General features: G+C 48.8%; 1 protein-coding gene across 6 annotated transcripts in view; it reads right to left on the reverse strand.

The window, feature by feature from the left end:
- Positions 1–8279: 8279 nt before the first annotated feature.
- LRRCC1 (leucine rich repeat and coiled-coil centrosomal protein 1) overlaps positions 8280–12813 on the reverse strand; it is a 55150-nt gene continuing 50616 nt past the window's right edge. For 5 of the 6 annotated variants that reach the window (XM_075920450.1, XM_075920448.1, XM_075920449.1 and 2 more), the window contains 2 exons: positions 12509–12644; positions 8280–8642 (listed from right to left, as the gene is read on the reverse strand). In XM_075920450.1, the coding sequence (XP_075776565.1) occupies positions 8520–8642; positions 12509–12644 (259 nt within the window). In that variant the 3' untranslated portion in view covers positions 8280–8519. Of the gene's footprint in view, positions 8643–10449; positions 10645–12508; positions 12645–12813 lie in introns of all 6 variants that reach the window. The other variant, XR_012901347.1, reaches the window with a different exon arrangement.

The raw sequence follows: 12813 nt of genomic DNA on the forward strand, positions 1-12813 counted from the left end.
CATTACTCTTATGGACAGAGGGAGGACATAAGCAAGAAAGACTCCGAAGTGGGGAGGAGGGCGGGTCGTGGAGCACCCACGGGGACACACACCTTTAAGAACCATCGTTACTGCACAGGGTGAGTAACTTCTTCTTCTTCGGGTAGTGTCCCCGTGGGTGCTCCACTGTGAGTAACTTCACAGCAGTAGCCTGATCTAGGCAGCAGGTTCGGAATTAGTGGTTCTGTGCTGACATTAACACCGCTGTGGCTACCGTTGTATCAGTCATGATAATATTTTGTAGAGTGTAATGCTTCGCAAATGTCGAGCTCGAAGACCAGGTTGCTGATCGGCAAATGTCTTTAAGGGGGACTCCCTTAAGGAAAGCAGTTTGAAGCCGCTATCGCTCTGGCGGAATGAGCTGTAACGGTGTGAGGAACGGTGTTGTTTATTTCTCAGTTCATAACATCGAGTTATGCAGGAAACGATTATTTTGGAGATTCTTTGCGAGGAAAGAGGGGACCCCCCTAGAATGGGTGTCCATAGAAATAAGTAAGTGGTGGGAACATCGTATTTCTCTAGATGGGTTGAATGTGAAAAGCAAGGGCCGTGCGTACATCCAGAGAGTGCAATCTTGCTTGCTGCTCAGAGGTATGGGGTTTCGAGTAGAACACTGGTAGAATGATGGGTTCATTTATGTGAAATGGAGAGTTAACCTTTGGCAGGATGGATGGTTGGGGGCAAAGGATATCTGCCTGAGGGGTAAAAATAGTATACGAGGGTTTGGCCGATAGAGCTGCCAACTCGCCAACCCATCTAGCGGATGGCCACAAGGAAAATGACTTTCATGTTGAGAGTATTAAAGTCACATGTAGCTAAGGGTTCAAACGGAGGATGCATTAGCATGTCTAATATGAGCTCTAAATTCCAGGAGTCCGCTGGTCGCTAGTGCTCAGGAAAGAGGTTAGTGAGTCCTTTTAGAAATCTCCTCATAATTGGATGAGGAGTTGGGAACCTCTTGAGCAAGAGGTTCATGAGAAGTGTCCCTGAAAAGGGAGGGGGCGGGGAGGTTGGCAGAAGGGAAAGGAATGGTATCACATAACCCGATGTTATTAGTTGTGTGACCCATCGATCTGAGGTAATGGTGACCCAGCGATGTTGGAAGGGCCTTAAACGATGGTGAAACAATGGTTTGGTAACGTTGGCCTCGGGTATCATTGGGATGGTACGCAATCCCTCGATATTCGCGTCAAACTTGCTGTTTGCTTCCCTGTTGTTGAGTTGGCTTGTGTTTTTGGGGGCGACACCTCTGGGGTCGTTGACGACCTCTCTGGGCCTCATAGTGCCTGCTCTGATACGGCACGTAAGGGAAAGGTCTCTGCCTCTGGTAGGGCATGAAACGCTTGCACTTAAAGGGTGGGGTATACATCCCCAGAGTCCTTAACTTAGTGCGCGTGTCCTTTCTGGAGTGCATAACTTGGTCCATCTTGTCTGCAAACAGGTTTTGCCGATCAAAGGGCAAATCCTCCACTTTTGTCTGGAGCTCTTTGGGAGTCGCCGCCATGTGGAGCCATGACACTCGCCTCATAACAGCCATCGCTGAGGTACGTGCCGCTGTGTCCGCTGCATCCAAGGCAAAGTGAATTACTGACCGTGAGGATGTAAAACCTTCTTGTATGACAACCTTTAAAACCTGTCGCTTTGCTTTTGGGAGATGCTCTAGGAGAGGGACCAGTTTGGCGAAGTTGTCAAAGGAATGGTTTGCTAACAAAGCGGAGTAATTAGCCATGCACAGCGACAGGGTGGTGGAGGAATAGACTTTCCTGCCAAAAAGGTCCAAACGCTTGACGTCTTTATCCATTGCGGTGGTCTTATATTGAGGCGCTTTCGCTCTCTGTTGGGCTGCATCAAGGATGAGAGAATTGGGTCCAGGATGGTTGAATAAGAATTCCATGCCGGAAGCAGGAACATAATATTTTCTGTCTGCTTTTTTGTTCGTGGGCAGAGCAGAGGCCGGTTTGCCAGATGGAATCAGCTATTTCTAATATTGCATCATCCAATGGCAATGCTATTTTTGCAGACTGAGAAGGGTGTAGATTTCTCAGCAAATGATGCTGCTTATGTTGACCTCACCCACTTTGACGTTTTGCGATTCGGCAACCCTTTTAAAGAGATCTTGAAAGTCTTTTATATCATCCGTAGGGGAGGCATCACCCTGGAATATAGCGTCATCAGGGGACGATGATGCGACCTCCGTTGGGGACTGACAATGAGAGTCCTCTGTATCAGGAGGGAGAGGTACCTCCTGTTGCGTGGAGTCAAGCAGCATGTGTTGATCATCTGAGGGAGTCGGTGGTCTGTCAGGCTGCAGAGAGATGGAGACAGCTGTAGGTGGCACTGGAGACGATGCGGCTGGTGATAATGATCTAGCCGCTGAGTGGGAGTGTGACCTGGGTGATCAATCCCTGGGATCATACGGACGGTACCATCGGTCATCGTGGTAAGGTGCATAGTCATAGTGCCTCACATAATGTGACGACCTGTGATATGATGGTGACCGAGGCGACCTGGAATGCCATCTGGAATATAAAGGCGATGGAGAATAACAACGGCGGTAATAATACCGTGGAGGCGAGGTGTGAGAAGAACGCCGCGTGGTGGGTGACTTGTGGTGAGGCACCCTGGGCGAGTATGGCAGTGGAGAAGGCGACTCTGGTGAAAATGTCTCTGGTCCTGGGCTGGGGGACAGAGAAGGGAGGCGCTGAGCTCTCTCTCTAAGACTACTGGACCTCTGGATAGGTGACACAGAGTGGAGTTGATCTTCAGGATGGCCCCGGTGCATCACTGAGTGCAGTAGTTGAAGGTGTTACAAGTCTCAGTGCCGGAGACGGCATTGGTGCCTTAGCTCTCGGTGCCAGAGGCGGCATTGGTGCCCTGGCTCTCGGTGCCGGAGGCGGCGTAGGTGCCTTTGCTCTTGGTGCCGAGTAGGGCGTAGGCACCGTGGCTGTTGGTACCGACTGTGTTCTCGGTGCCGGGGGCGAGGACGGTGCCCTGACTCTTGTTGTGTCTAAAGAAGGTTTCAGCACCATGTGTTCCGGTGCCGGAGACGGCGTTGGCAGGATTGCCTTGTCCCGATGTGATGGGTGCTTAGATGAGCTCGGCACCGACACACTTCAGGCATGTTTTTCTTTCTCTGGCCTACAGGACCCCACTGAACCTGAGGTGCCTGGCTTGTCCACTGAACTCACTCTTGCTGGTAATGAGTAAGACGGGGAGGAAGGTCTTTTCTTATAGGCTGCCTTTGTAAGGACATGACCGGCGGGCTCTGTCAGAGGATCAGGCTGCGGTGCAAGAGCCTTGTAAAAAAGCAGCATTTTCAGCCGCATTTTGCGGTCTCTTCTGTGGAATGTGCCCTTCACCTAAGCATTTGATGCATGCCGAGTGCCCGTCCAAAACGGGGATTGAGTCCCTACAGAGAGCGCACCTCTTAAAGCCTGGGGATCCAGGCATTATGAACTGCTAAGAATAACTAGAACTATGATGATTTTTTTTTTTAACTTTTAAAACTGTACAACTAACTAACTACTAGAATAACTATAACTATGAACACTAACTAACAAAACGAACTCAATCCTGACAGGAATCAAAACCAGCAGGAGAGGGAGCAGTTTTTCTGTCTGTGTCCGTGGACGGTTGAGAGAAACTGGCGAGCTGGACTGCACGATGCAGAAACAGAACGAAAAGCTGCAAGATGGCCACCGCGCACGTGCGGTCCGGCAAACAACAGCTAAAAGATCTCCGATCTGCGGTGCCGGGATGGGACCCGACACCCACAGTGGAGCACCCACGGGGACACTACCTGAAGAACCTTTTTTGGGTTAGGGAACACTGTCCCACAGAAAAATCAGTTGGGGACCACACAAGTGAGAAGCAAAAAACCAGCCCCTTCAGAAACCTCCAACTCTCTCTGATGTGGCCCCCCAACTGAGACACCTCCTCCTCTGGTACTCCAGCCTTGTTGTGTGGGGGGAGGGTAGGTAGGGCTGAGGTTCAAGGTCTCAGGTCAGATTAACTCTCCTGGGGTTCCAAGGTTGGATTTTGTGGGGCCCCCATGCTCTTGGGGTGGGGCCAAAAATGAGGGATTCAGTGTGGACAGAGCAACCAGTGAGCGGGATCGGGGTGCAGAATCAGGGTGGGAGACAGCGTGCAGGAGCAAACTGGGAGTGTCTGGCCAGGGGGGAGGAGGCAGGAGCAGGGTACTAGTGGGTGTGGGAGGGAAGGGCTGGGATGCCAGAGGCAGACTCTGGCCAAGACACTTACTAGTGAGACTTGCAGCTCAGCCCATTTCTTCATCAGGAGACTGCCCTGCCATGTGCTTGGTGACTAAGAGCCTGAGGGTGGGGAGTTGCTTCCAGCACTGCCTGTTCTTGAAACAGGCAACTTCCCTGGGCCAGAACCAGCCAATGGGATTACGCTGGGGGCGGGAACAGCCATGAGGCACTCCTCCCTCCTCCCTCCTCCCTCACAGTGTGTGGAAAACAAACAGGCCCACAGCAGTTTTTCTGTGCTCATAGTGTAGACCAGTGGTCCCCAACCTTTTGAGGTTGTCGGGCGCCAGGGGGCGTGGCCGTTCGCCCGCCGGGCGCCAGGGGATGGGAACACTTGCGCGCCCGGGGGCGCCCCCCCCATAGCTGCATGCCTGGGGGCGGGGCACCCCCAGTCACACGCCCGGGGCCAGTGCCCCCTCCAAGGGCCACGCGCCCGGGGCCGGCGCCCCTACCCTCAAGCACCGCATGCCCGGGGCCGGCGCTCCCCCTGCCAAGTGCCACGCGCCCAGGGCCGGCGCTCCCTCCCCCCGCCGCGCGCCCGGGGCCGGCGCTCCCCCCCGCCAAGCGCCGCGTGCCCGGGGCCGGCGCTCCCCCCCGCCAAGCGCCGCGTACCCGGGGCCGGCGCTCCCCACGCCAAGCGCCGCGCGCCCGGGGCCGGCGCTCACCATGCGCCATGTGCCCGGGTCCAGGCCAGCCCCGAGCACCTGGCGGGCGCATGCAAATGTCCCCGCGGGCACCATGGCGCCCGCGGGCACTGTGTTGGGGACCACGGGTGTAGACATAGCAAGGGAGGCTGCCCAGAGGCTCCCTGCTGGCTCTGCAGGCCCAATCCAGCCATCAGAGGGTGTTATGCCCAGGCCTGCTGTAACACCAGCACAGGCTGCCTGCTGCAGGGGAAGCACTGGAGGGGAAGCGGGGGGGGGGGGGGGGGGGGGGGCGCGGAGGGGGCTGGGCTTTAGGTTCTAAAGAGCCATTTCTGGCTCCTTAGTAAGCCATATTTGGCTCGCAAGCCGTATGTTGCTGACCCCTGTATTAGCAAATGCCTCTGCAATAAATTTCCCTTTGCTCATCCCCAGTAAAGCATGGCCCTGCTGTGCCCTGCATTTGCTTAACTCAAATGCTTCACAGAAGAGTATGTTCATGGCCTTCAGAGATTCGTCCTCATTCCTGTGGATCTTGGATCCACTTTGGACATACTTCAGCATTAGGTACACCAAGGTTAAAATCATCATCATCATCATCATGTTTGATGCTCAATGAGATCCAGGAGGAGATCCATGTTTAAGCTGCTATGGCATCTGCGTGGATAACCAAGGGAAAAATGGGCATGAAAAGACTGTTTGCCATTCCTCTTGAGCAGGGGAGAAGCGAGAAAATGAGTGCAGTATGGAACACTGACAACATGTACCCAGACCCACCCGCTGCACAGTTTTGGTCCCAGGCACTAAGAACATAACCCAGAATGCAAAGGTATGTAGGCACTATGCACTGTGCATTGTTCTTAAAGTCACTTTGCTGGGGACACGCAACTTAGAACTATCACAAATTCTTGCATACAGTGGGGACATGCACCAACGATGTTACAAAATCTGGTGCTAAAAAGTCAACATTAATAAATTCAACCTTATCTCATAGTGTAGACATGGCTATAGTGAATGGTAGTAGGGATACACTCTGTTGACTGAACAGGTTTAGTGCAGACATGCACCTTTGATTTTATAAAATCTGATGCTAATTTCATAGTGTAGACATACCTTAAGTGAAAGATTTTTGTGTAGGCAGGTTTCTTACCTCTTTTCAGATATTTAACTCCACGTCACCTTTGACTGAAGGGGCTCTCTCAACTCACAAGAGCTCTGCTCCCTGTTGTGTTTCTAGTAATGAATGCCAAAGACAGTTTCTGTCTTTATCTTCCAAAGTTCAGTGACTTAGTTTCAAGAGGTAGGGTGACCTAGGACTGTTCTTCCCTTCCTGAGGGCTTCCCCATCCCCTTGCTGACTTCCTATGTAAATGGGGCTTAGGCTTCTATTAGTTTTGGTCATCATTTTGCTTAATCACATAGACAACATGTGTGTGTGGGGGGGGAGGGAGGGCTTTACAAGGGGTAAAGTCCCTCAAAAGTGGGAGGGGCAAAGGGATGGCCAGCAATCAGTAGGTAGGGTGTCTGGTGCCCACAACAGGGGGTCAATCCCCCCTCGCTGTGCTCCTCTGGCCAGATTGCTCAGAGGAGGACTTTATTGTGAGTATACAATAGTGTCCAAACAAAAAAATCAAGTCTCTGTAGTATAAAATCCTAAGCCTGTTTATGAAAAGGAATTTTTGTACAGTTCTTAACAGTAAATGTTTAATGAGGGCATCAACCATACTTTAGCTGTGCAGGTCATAGCACACTACCTTAGCACTTTATTCTGTTCCTTACGACACTATCCAAACTGAACCTCTTTTAGATCTGTTAGTTCTTCCTATCCATCACAATAGGCCTTCTTATGGCAAATATCCCCAGTCAGGTGAGCTCTTTTTTGAAGCTGGAGCTTTCTGTAATGAGAACTTGGGAAAATAGAAATATGAAAATATGCATCCTTCAAGTGAGGCAGCATACTAGATTCCCAGATCCAGGGAGGGGATAATGGACAGAAAGCTCATGCAAAACTTCAACTTGAGAGACTTGTTAAGGCAATACAGGTCCAAAAATGGCACTGGAGGCCCCCTTTTTGCTTTTGGGATTAGGAAGTAGAATCCTTTTCCTTTCATGCCCAAGGGACCTTCACAACCACCCCCAAGTGCAAGAGGTTCTTAACTTATTGAATGAGAAACTGCTTGGGAGAAAGGTTGCTGCAGAGGGACAGGGAAAGGCTGGGCGGGAGGATCAGCAATGAACTGCAAGGTGTAACCCAAAAATATTATGTTGAACACCTGATGAGCTAAGGTCAGCCATGACTAGGCTGACTGAAATAGTGCAGGCGGTTGAGGAAAGAGGAGGGTGGATCCTGAGATGTAACTGGAGTGTCATCCTTGAGTGTACCCTCAAAATGCCTCCTTCTGGCCTCCTTGGCTCCTACAAGGGCAAGGTTGAGCAGATGGAAGGGAGGACGATGAGCGATGCTGATTAGACCCCTTGTCTCTATCCTTTTTCCTATAGCTGCTCAACTGGACCTAGATTGGGGAGGTGGAAGTAGCAGAGGATAGGCACCTTTCCCCTGGCCTAAAACCAGCTGCAGCTCTGAGCTACTGTGTCCGGGAGAGAGGCACCCCTCCCATGACTGCGGGGGGACGCACCTCTGCCTTGGTTCCACCCAGCCTGAGCCCAGATTGGCAATGGTTGGGGAACAGACACTTATCCTACAGTATATCAAGTATGTTTTTAGTAGTACCTGTTTGTTAAGCCTCAGTATAATTGAGCTCATATTTACAACTGTAAATTCCTGATCTTAAGAACTTTATTTAGACCTTTAAGCTATAAGCTGTTCCATCAGTGTGGACCACGGAATGGCAACAAGAATGCATCCTTTGAACAAACAGCATAGTGTATGAAAGACATCAACGACCAGCATCAGGTTTGAAAAGTAATGTTTAGGAGAAATTACAGAACATATTCAGAAACTGATGAGGTAAACAAGATTTCTCTTTTCTCTGAGAGAACAGTAATAACTCATGCTATCTCTGAATGTTAGTGTTAACTCCAGATATGCAAAACGGTCATATACAATATGTGTTATTAAAAAGTCTCTCAACTGATTATGGGTGCAATCTGTGTTTTATTAAAAGGACATGAGCATCATGATTGCTTAACTTAAAGAACCCAACTACACGAAGGACAAGCCTAATTCTTTTTCATATCCTTACTTCATACTTACTCCATCTGCTCTTTCTTAAAAATAATTTTTAACTCATACAGTGCTTTTCATTTGTTGATTTGGTTGACCTATTTCTTAGACAGCTCTGACACAAATACTAAGACGTGTACACCACCAGTATGAAAATACTATATAAATCTTTAATACATCTTTGATTCTTGAACTCTTCAAATAAGATTACACAAATAAAAATTCCTCTCTGGGAATCAGTTTTAAAGGAAACTAAAAAGCACAGCAAGTAGTTTGACAAACTATATAAACAATCTATACAATGTCTTTGTTTATGTATATATTTTACATTACTTCAACTCCTTTTATTAAGAGAAGCACAACAGTCAGATTTAATGCATTACACATTTCAGAGATCTTGCTGAATGTCACTCAGTGCACTTGTAAGTCGTCTTATTTTCTCTTCCATTACCTTTTTACTGTTTGCTGTTTCTTGCAGAAGCTGACGCATTTCTTCTTCAACATGGTAAACCTGAAATGATAAAAAGACAAATATAAAAATTCAACCCTCGTGTTAGAATTATATAGGAAATCTATCAGATAGAGGCAGCAAAGGAGGTAGAAGGGAGAGAAAGTACTTTGAAGTGGCAACCTTGGCAGCGTTTCAAAGCAGCAGCGCTGCATGGAGCCCGGTGTCAACTGGGGCCATTTCCGCAGAACCCAGAATCAGCTAAGGAGTCCATGGGCTCCTTGCGCTTTTCAAAGCGGAAGCACCTGCGTGGAGCCTGGAGTCAGCAGGACTTCCTGCTGGCCCGGGCTTCACCTGGAGTTCTGCATTCCTCCTTTGAAATGTACAAGGTCCCCTGTAGGGGCCCTTGTACATTTCAAAGGAGGAATGTGAAAGTGCCTATTGACTAGTTGATGGAAATTCCATTGACTACTCAACTAGTAAATTAACCGGTATTTATCATTCTGAAGGAAAAGTAATCTTGCTTATATTTAACTAGAAGATTTACCCAGCTCGGATCCTCAACTCAAATAATCTTTGTTTTTCTTCATTTAAATAATTGTTCTGGGATTGGTCTGGGGATGAGGGCTGCTCCAGGGAGACAGGACAAACCTGGGCCTCTCTCACTGCAGCAGCTTGGGGCCAGGTGAGAAGTGCCTGTCCATGGCTGCTGCAGCAGGCACAGCTGGGGAACCAATATTAGGGATATTGGTCGACAATCCAATAAGCATAAATGTGTTGGATAGTTGAGTAGTGACACGACCAGTCGCTTCCTCCTCCTTGCTGCCTCTTAAAAGTTGGCTCTCCGCAGCACCATCTCTGTGGGGTGGCCAGGGGCGCAGAAGAGAAAACGGTGTAAGTAGGGGCTGAAACAGTCCCCTGTTCGCGCCGGTTCCTACTGAGGCCACTTTAGCCGCTGAAATGTACAAGAGCCCCATAGTTCCCCAGCTACCCTGTGTTCCCATTGTGGCTGCTTCGGCCCCGTGCTCCCTGCAGCGGCACCCCCCACCTCCTTTGGTGCTTAAAAGCTGGTTCCCCCCCACCACCGTCTCCAGGGTGCTGCTGAGGGGGGTTTAGGGAAACTGCTGTGAAGCAGCCCCTGTCTGCGAACACAGGCTACTGCCGCCATGCAGCCACTGTTCGCAGCAGCCAGGTATGGCCTCAGCCAGGGGCCACTCCACTCCAGTGGCTGCTGCGAATAAGTGGTGGTGCCAGAGCAGCTTCTGTTTGCAGCAGCCAGCCTCGTCTACTATGAACAGAGACTGCTCCAGCACCACCCCGTTTGCGATGGACACAGGAACTGTTTAACTCAGCATGAGCTGGTATGCAGCAATCCACACTAGGTGCGACTGCCCAGTGGCTCTTACCACATTTAAAATGCAGAGCCGCAGCACAGGTGGCTTCCAGAGCTGGCATGGGCAGGGACTGCTCAGTCCCAGCTCAAGCCGGCTCCTGGAGCTACCCCCTGCTATGGCTCTGCGGAACGGTCCTACTGACTAATCATATAGGTGATACAATTAGCCTGATAACCACATATTAACATCCTGAACTGATATATATGACCAATATGGCAACAGCAGTAGTATGAGGAAAAGGAACTTTTATGAACAATTGTGCAACATGAAAACAGGTTATAAAAGACGACAAGACTGGGTAAAGCCAGGGAGTTCTCAAAATTTAATTGCACTATGTCCCCCTTCTGACAACAAAAATGACTACACAAGCCCAGGAGGAGGATCAAAGCCAGAGCCTGCTAGAGCCCCACCATCTTGCAGGAGACAGAGCACAATGTTGAAAATTAAGGGCTTCAGCCCCAGGCAAGGGGCGTTACCTGAGCCCTGCTGCCCAGGGATGAAGCCCTCAGGATTTGGGCTTGGGGCTTCGGACCCCCACAAGTCTCTGCCATGCATTGGGCTACTTGGGATTGTGGAAGGCGAAGAGGAGTGCAGGGTCTTGAGCATTCCTTAGCTTGAAGGATTTAGCCTGGTTCAGGTGCCAAAAAGAAGCTCCCAATGGCTTTACAAATCTTAAGTAAAAAAAATTATCTAGTAAGTATATACTGCATTAGTCACCATTTTAACATACAATGTAAATAGAAGCTGAATAAATTTAAAGTTGAACTACAAAACTGCTTAAATGTGTATCCTCTTCGGCTGTGTCTACACTGCACCCCTTTTTCTGATTTTAAGAGGAATAAGGGACCTTTCGGAAAAGGCTTTATTTTCCGAAAGATCCCTGTCTAGACTGGCGCTTTTTTCCAGCAAAGCCCCGAGCCGGAAGAAAAGCGGCAGCCATGTTCATGCAAATGCAGCAGGGAAAATTTAAATCCCCGCTGCATTTGCAAGTCCGACTTGTCTCATCTGTATCCTTTTTCCGGAAAAGGGGTGCAGTGTAGACACAGCCTTCCTGTTTAGCAAAAAGCATAAAATTTAGTGTAAAGGCTACATGTAGTTTAAAGTCAATGGCTACGTCTACATTGGCATGATCTTGCGCAAATACTCTTTAACGCAAGTGCCTTTGTGCAAGAGATGTGCTTTTGCGCAAGAGCATCCATGCAAGTGTAGACGCTCTCTTGCGCAAGAAAGCTCCAATGACAATTTGAGCCATCGGGGCTTTCTTGCGCAAGAAATTCATGTTTCTTCACTGGCCTCTTGCGCAAGAACAGTTGCGCAAGAGGGCTTAGTCCTGAGCGGGAGCATCATAGTTCTTGTGCAAGAAGCACTGATTTCACACATTAGAACGTCAGTGTTCTTGCGCAAGAACTCACGGCCAGTGTAGACAGGCAGCATGTTTTTGCACAAAAGCAGACGCTTTGGCGCAAGATCGCGCCAATGTAGACACAGCCAATATGTTTTAATGATTACCAACCATGAGAATCAACCCGACTTTAGGAAAACAATTAAAAAGTACAAACTGAAAACAAGTCAAAAATAAATGTAATGCAAGTTCCTGCTTCAAACCACTATTGAAGACCAAGATTTAAATCAACCCATCCTGCTCCCAAATGATTTTTGTTCTTGGAGGAAAATCAGTAAACCTCCACCAGGGAGCAAGAACGCAATCCCTAGCTCATGAAAATACAAGTAACATTTGTAGGAAAGTTTATGACTAATGCACTGGCACAGTTCAACATAGCAGTCTTTTGTAGTTTGCATGCTTCCAATGTCTCATATCTATCACCAGAATTATAAAAGCTATAAAAAAAGGTTCAGTGTCATATAAAATACTTGAGCACCATTTTTCTTGCCTCTCTAATAATTAAGGGATGTTCATGCACTGGATAGTGATTGCATGTTCCTTGAATAAAAGAATATTCCAAGTCAGCCTATTGTCTACGCACTTGTAGGTAATCCATTATTAGGCAAAGGTTAAAAGTTCAACGTCAGTAATGCTTTTGTCAATGGTTAGCCAACACAGACACCCAAAAAGATTACAGGCAGTCCCCGGGTTACGTACAAGATAGGGACTGTAGGTTTGTTCTTAAGTTAAATCTGTATGTAAGTCGGAACTGGCGTCCAGATTCAGCCGCTGCTGAAACTGAAGCAGCAGTGGCTGAATCAGGATGCCTGGGGCAGAGCAGCTGGGGTGCTGCCGGGTTGGTCCAGTAGCGCCCAGAGCAGCGCTATGGGACCAACCGACAGCGTCCCAGCTGCTGTACCACAGGCATCCGGAGCAAAGCCGCGGAGCACGGGGGCAGCGGGACAGCCCAGACGCGCCGTGGCTGTCCTGCTGCCCTCGGGCTCCGCGGCTTTGCTCTGCGTTGCTCCCCGTCTCCCTGGTCTGCATAAGTCGGATCCGCGTAACTCGGGGACTGCCTGTATAGCATATAACAATATTGGGACAGAAAATACAGATTGGAAGCCCAATAACATTTTATTAAAATACAATACCTTTTCATTTGCTGCTTCAATTTGCCTTTGTTTTTCATTTGCTAGCCGCAGTAATTCTGCCTGATGAGCTGCTAACGTTGACTCAAGCTGTCTTCTAAAAGCATCATCCATTGAATGAAGTTTTTCTATTGCAACCCTATGATCATATGAAATATATTAATCCTTAAGAAAGCCAGAACTAACTAGTATTAGCTATCCTTCTTAAGATTGTGTGTGCTTTGCCTATTTCTATATTCTTTATTGCTTTATGTAACATGGACATCCAGAAAGATTAAAATTATTTCGCTTCAGTTCTTAGTTCCAAT

The sequence above is a fragment of the Pelodiscus sinensis genome, chromosome 2, assembly GCF_049634645.1.
Source record: "Pelodiscus sinensis isolate JC-2024 chromosome 2, ASM4963464v1, whole genome shotgun sequence".
Lineage (NCBI taxonomy): Eukaryota > Metazoa > Chordata > Testudines > Trionychidae > Pelodiscus > Pelodiscus sinensis.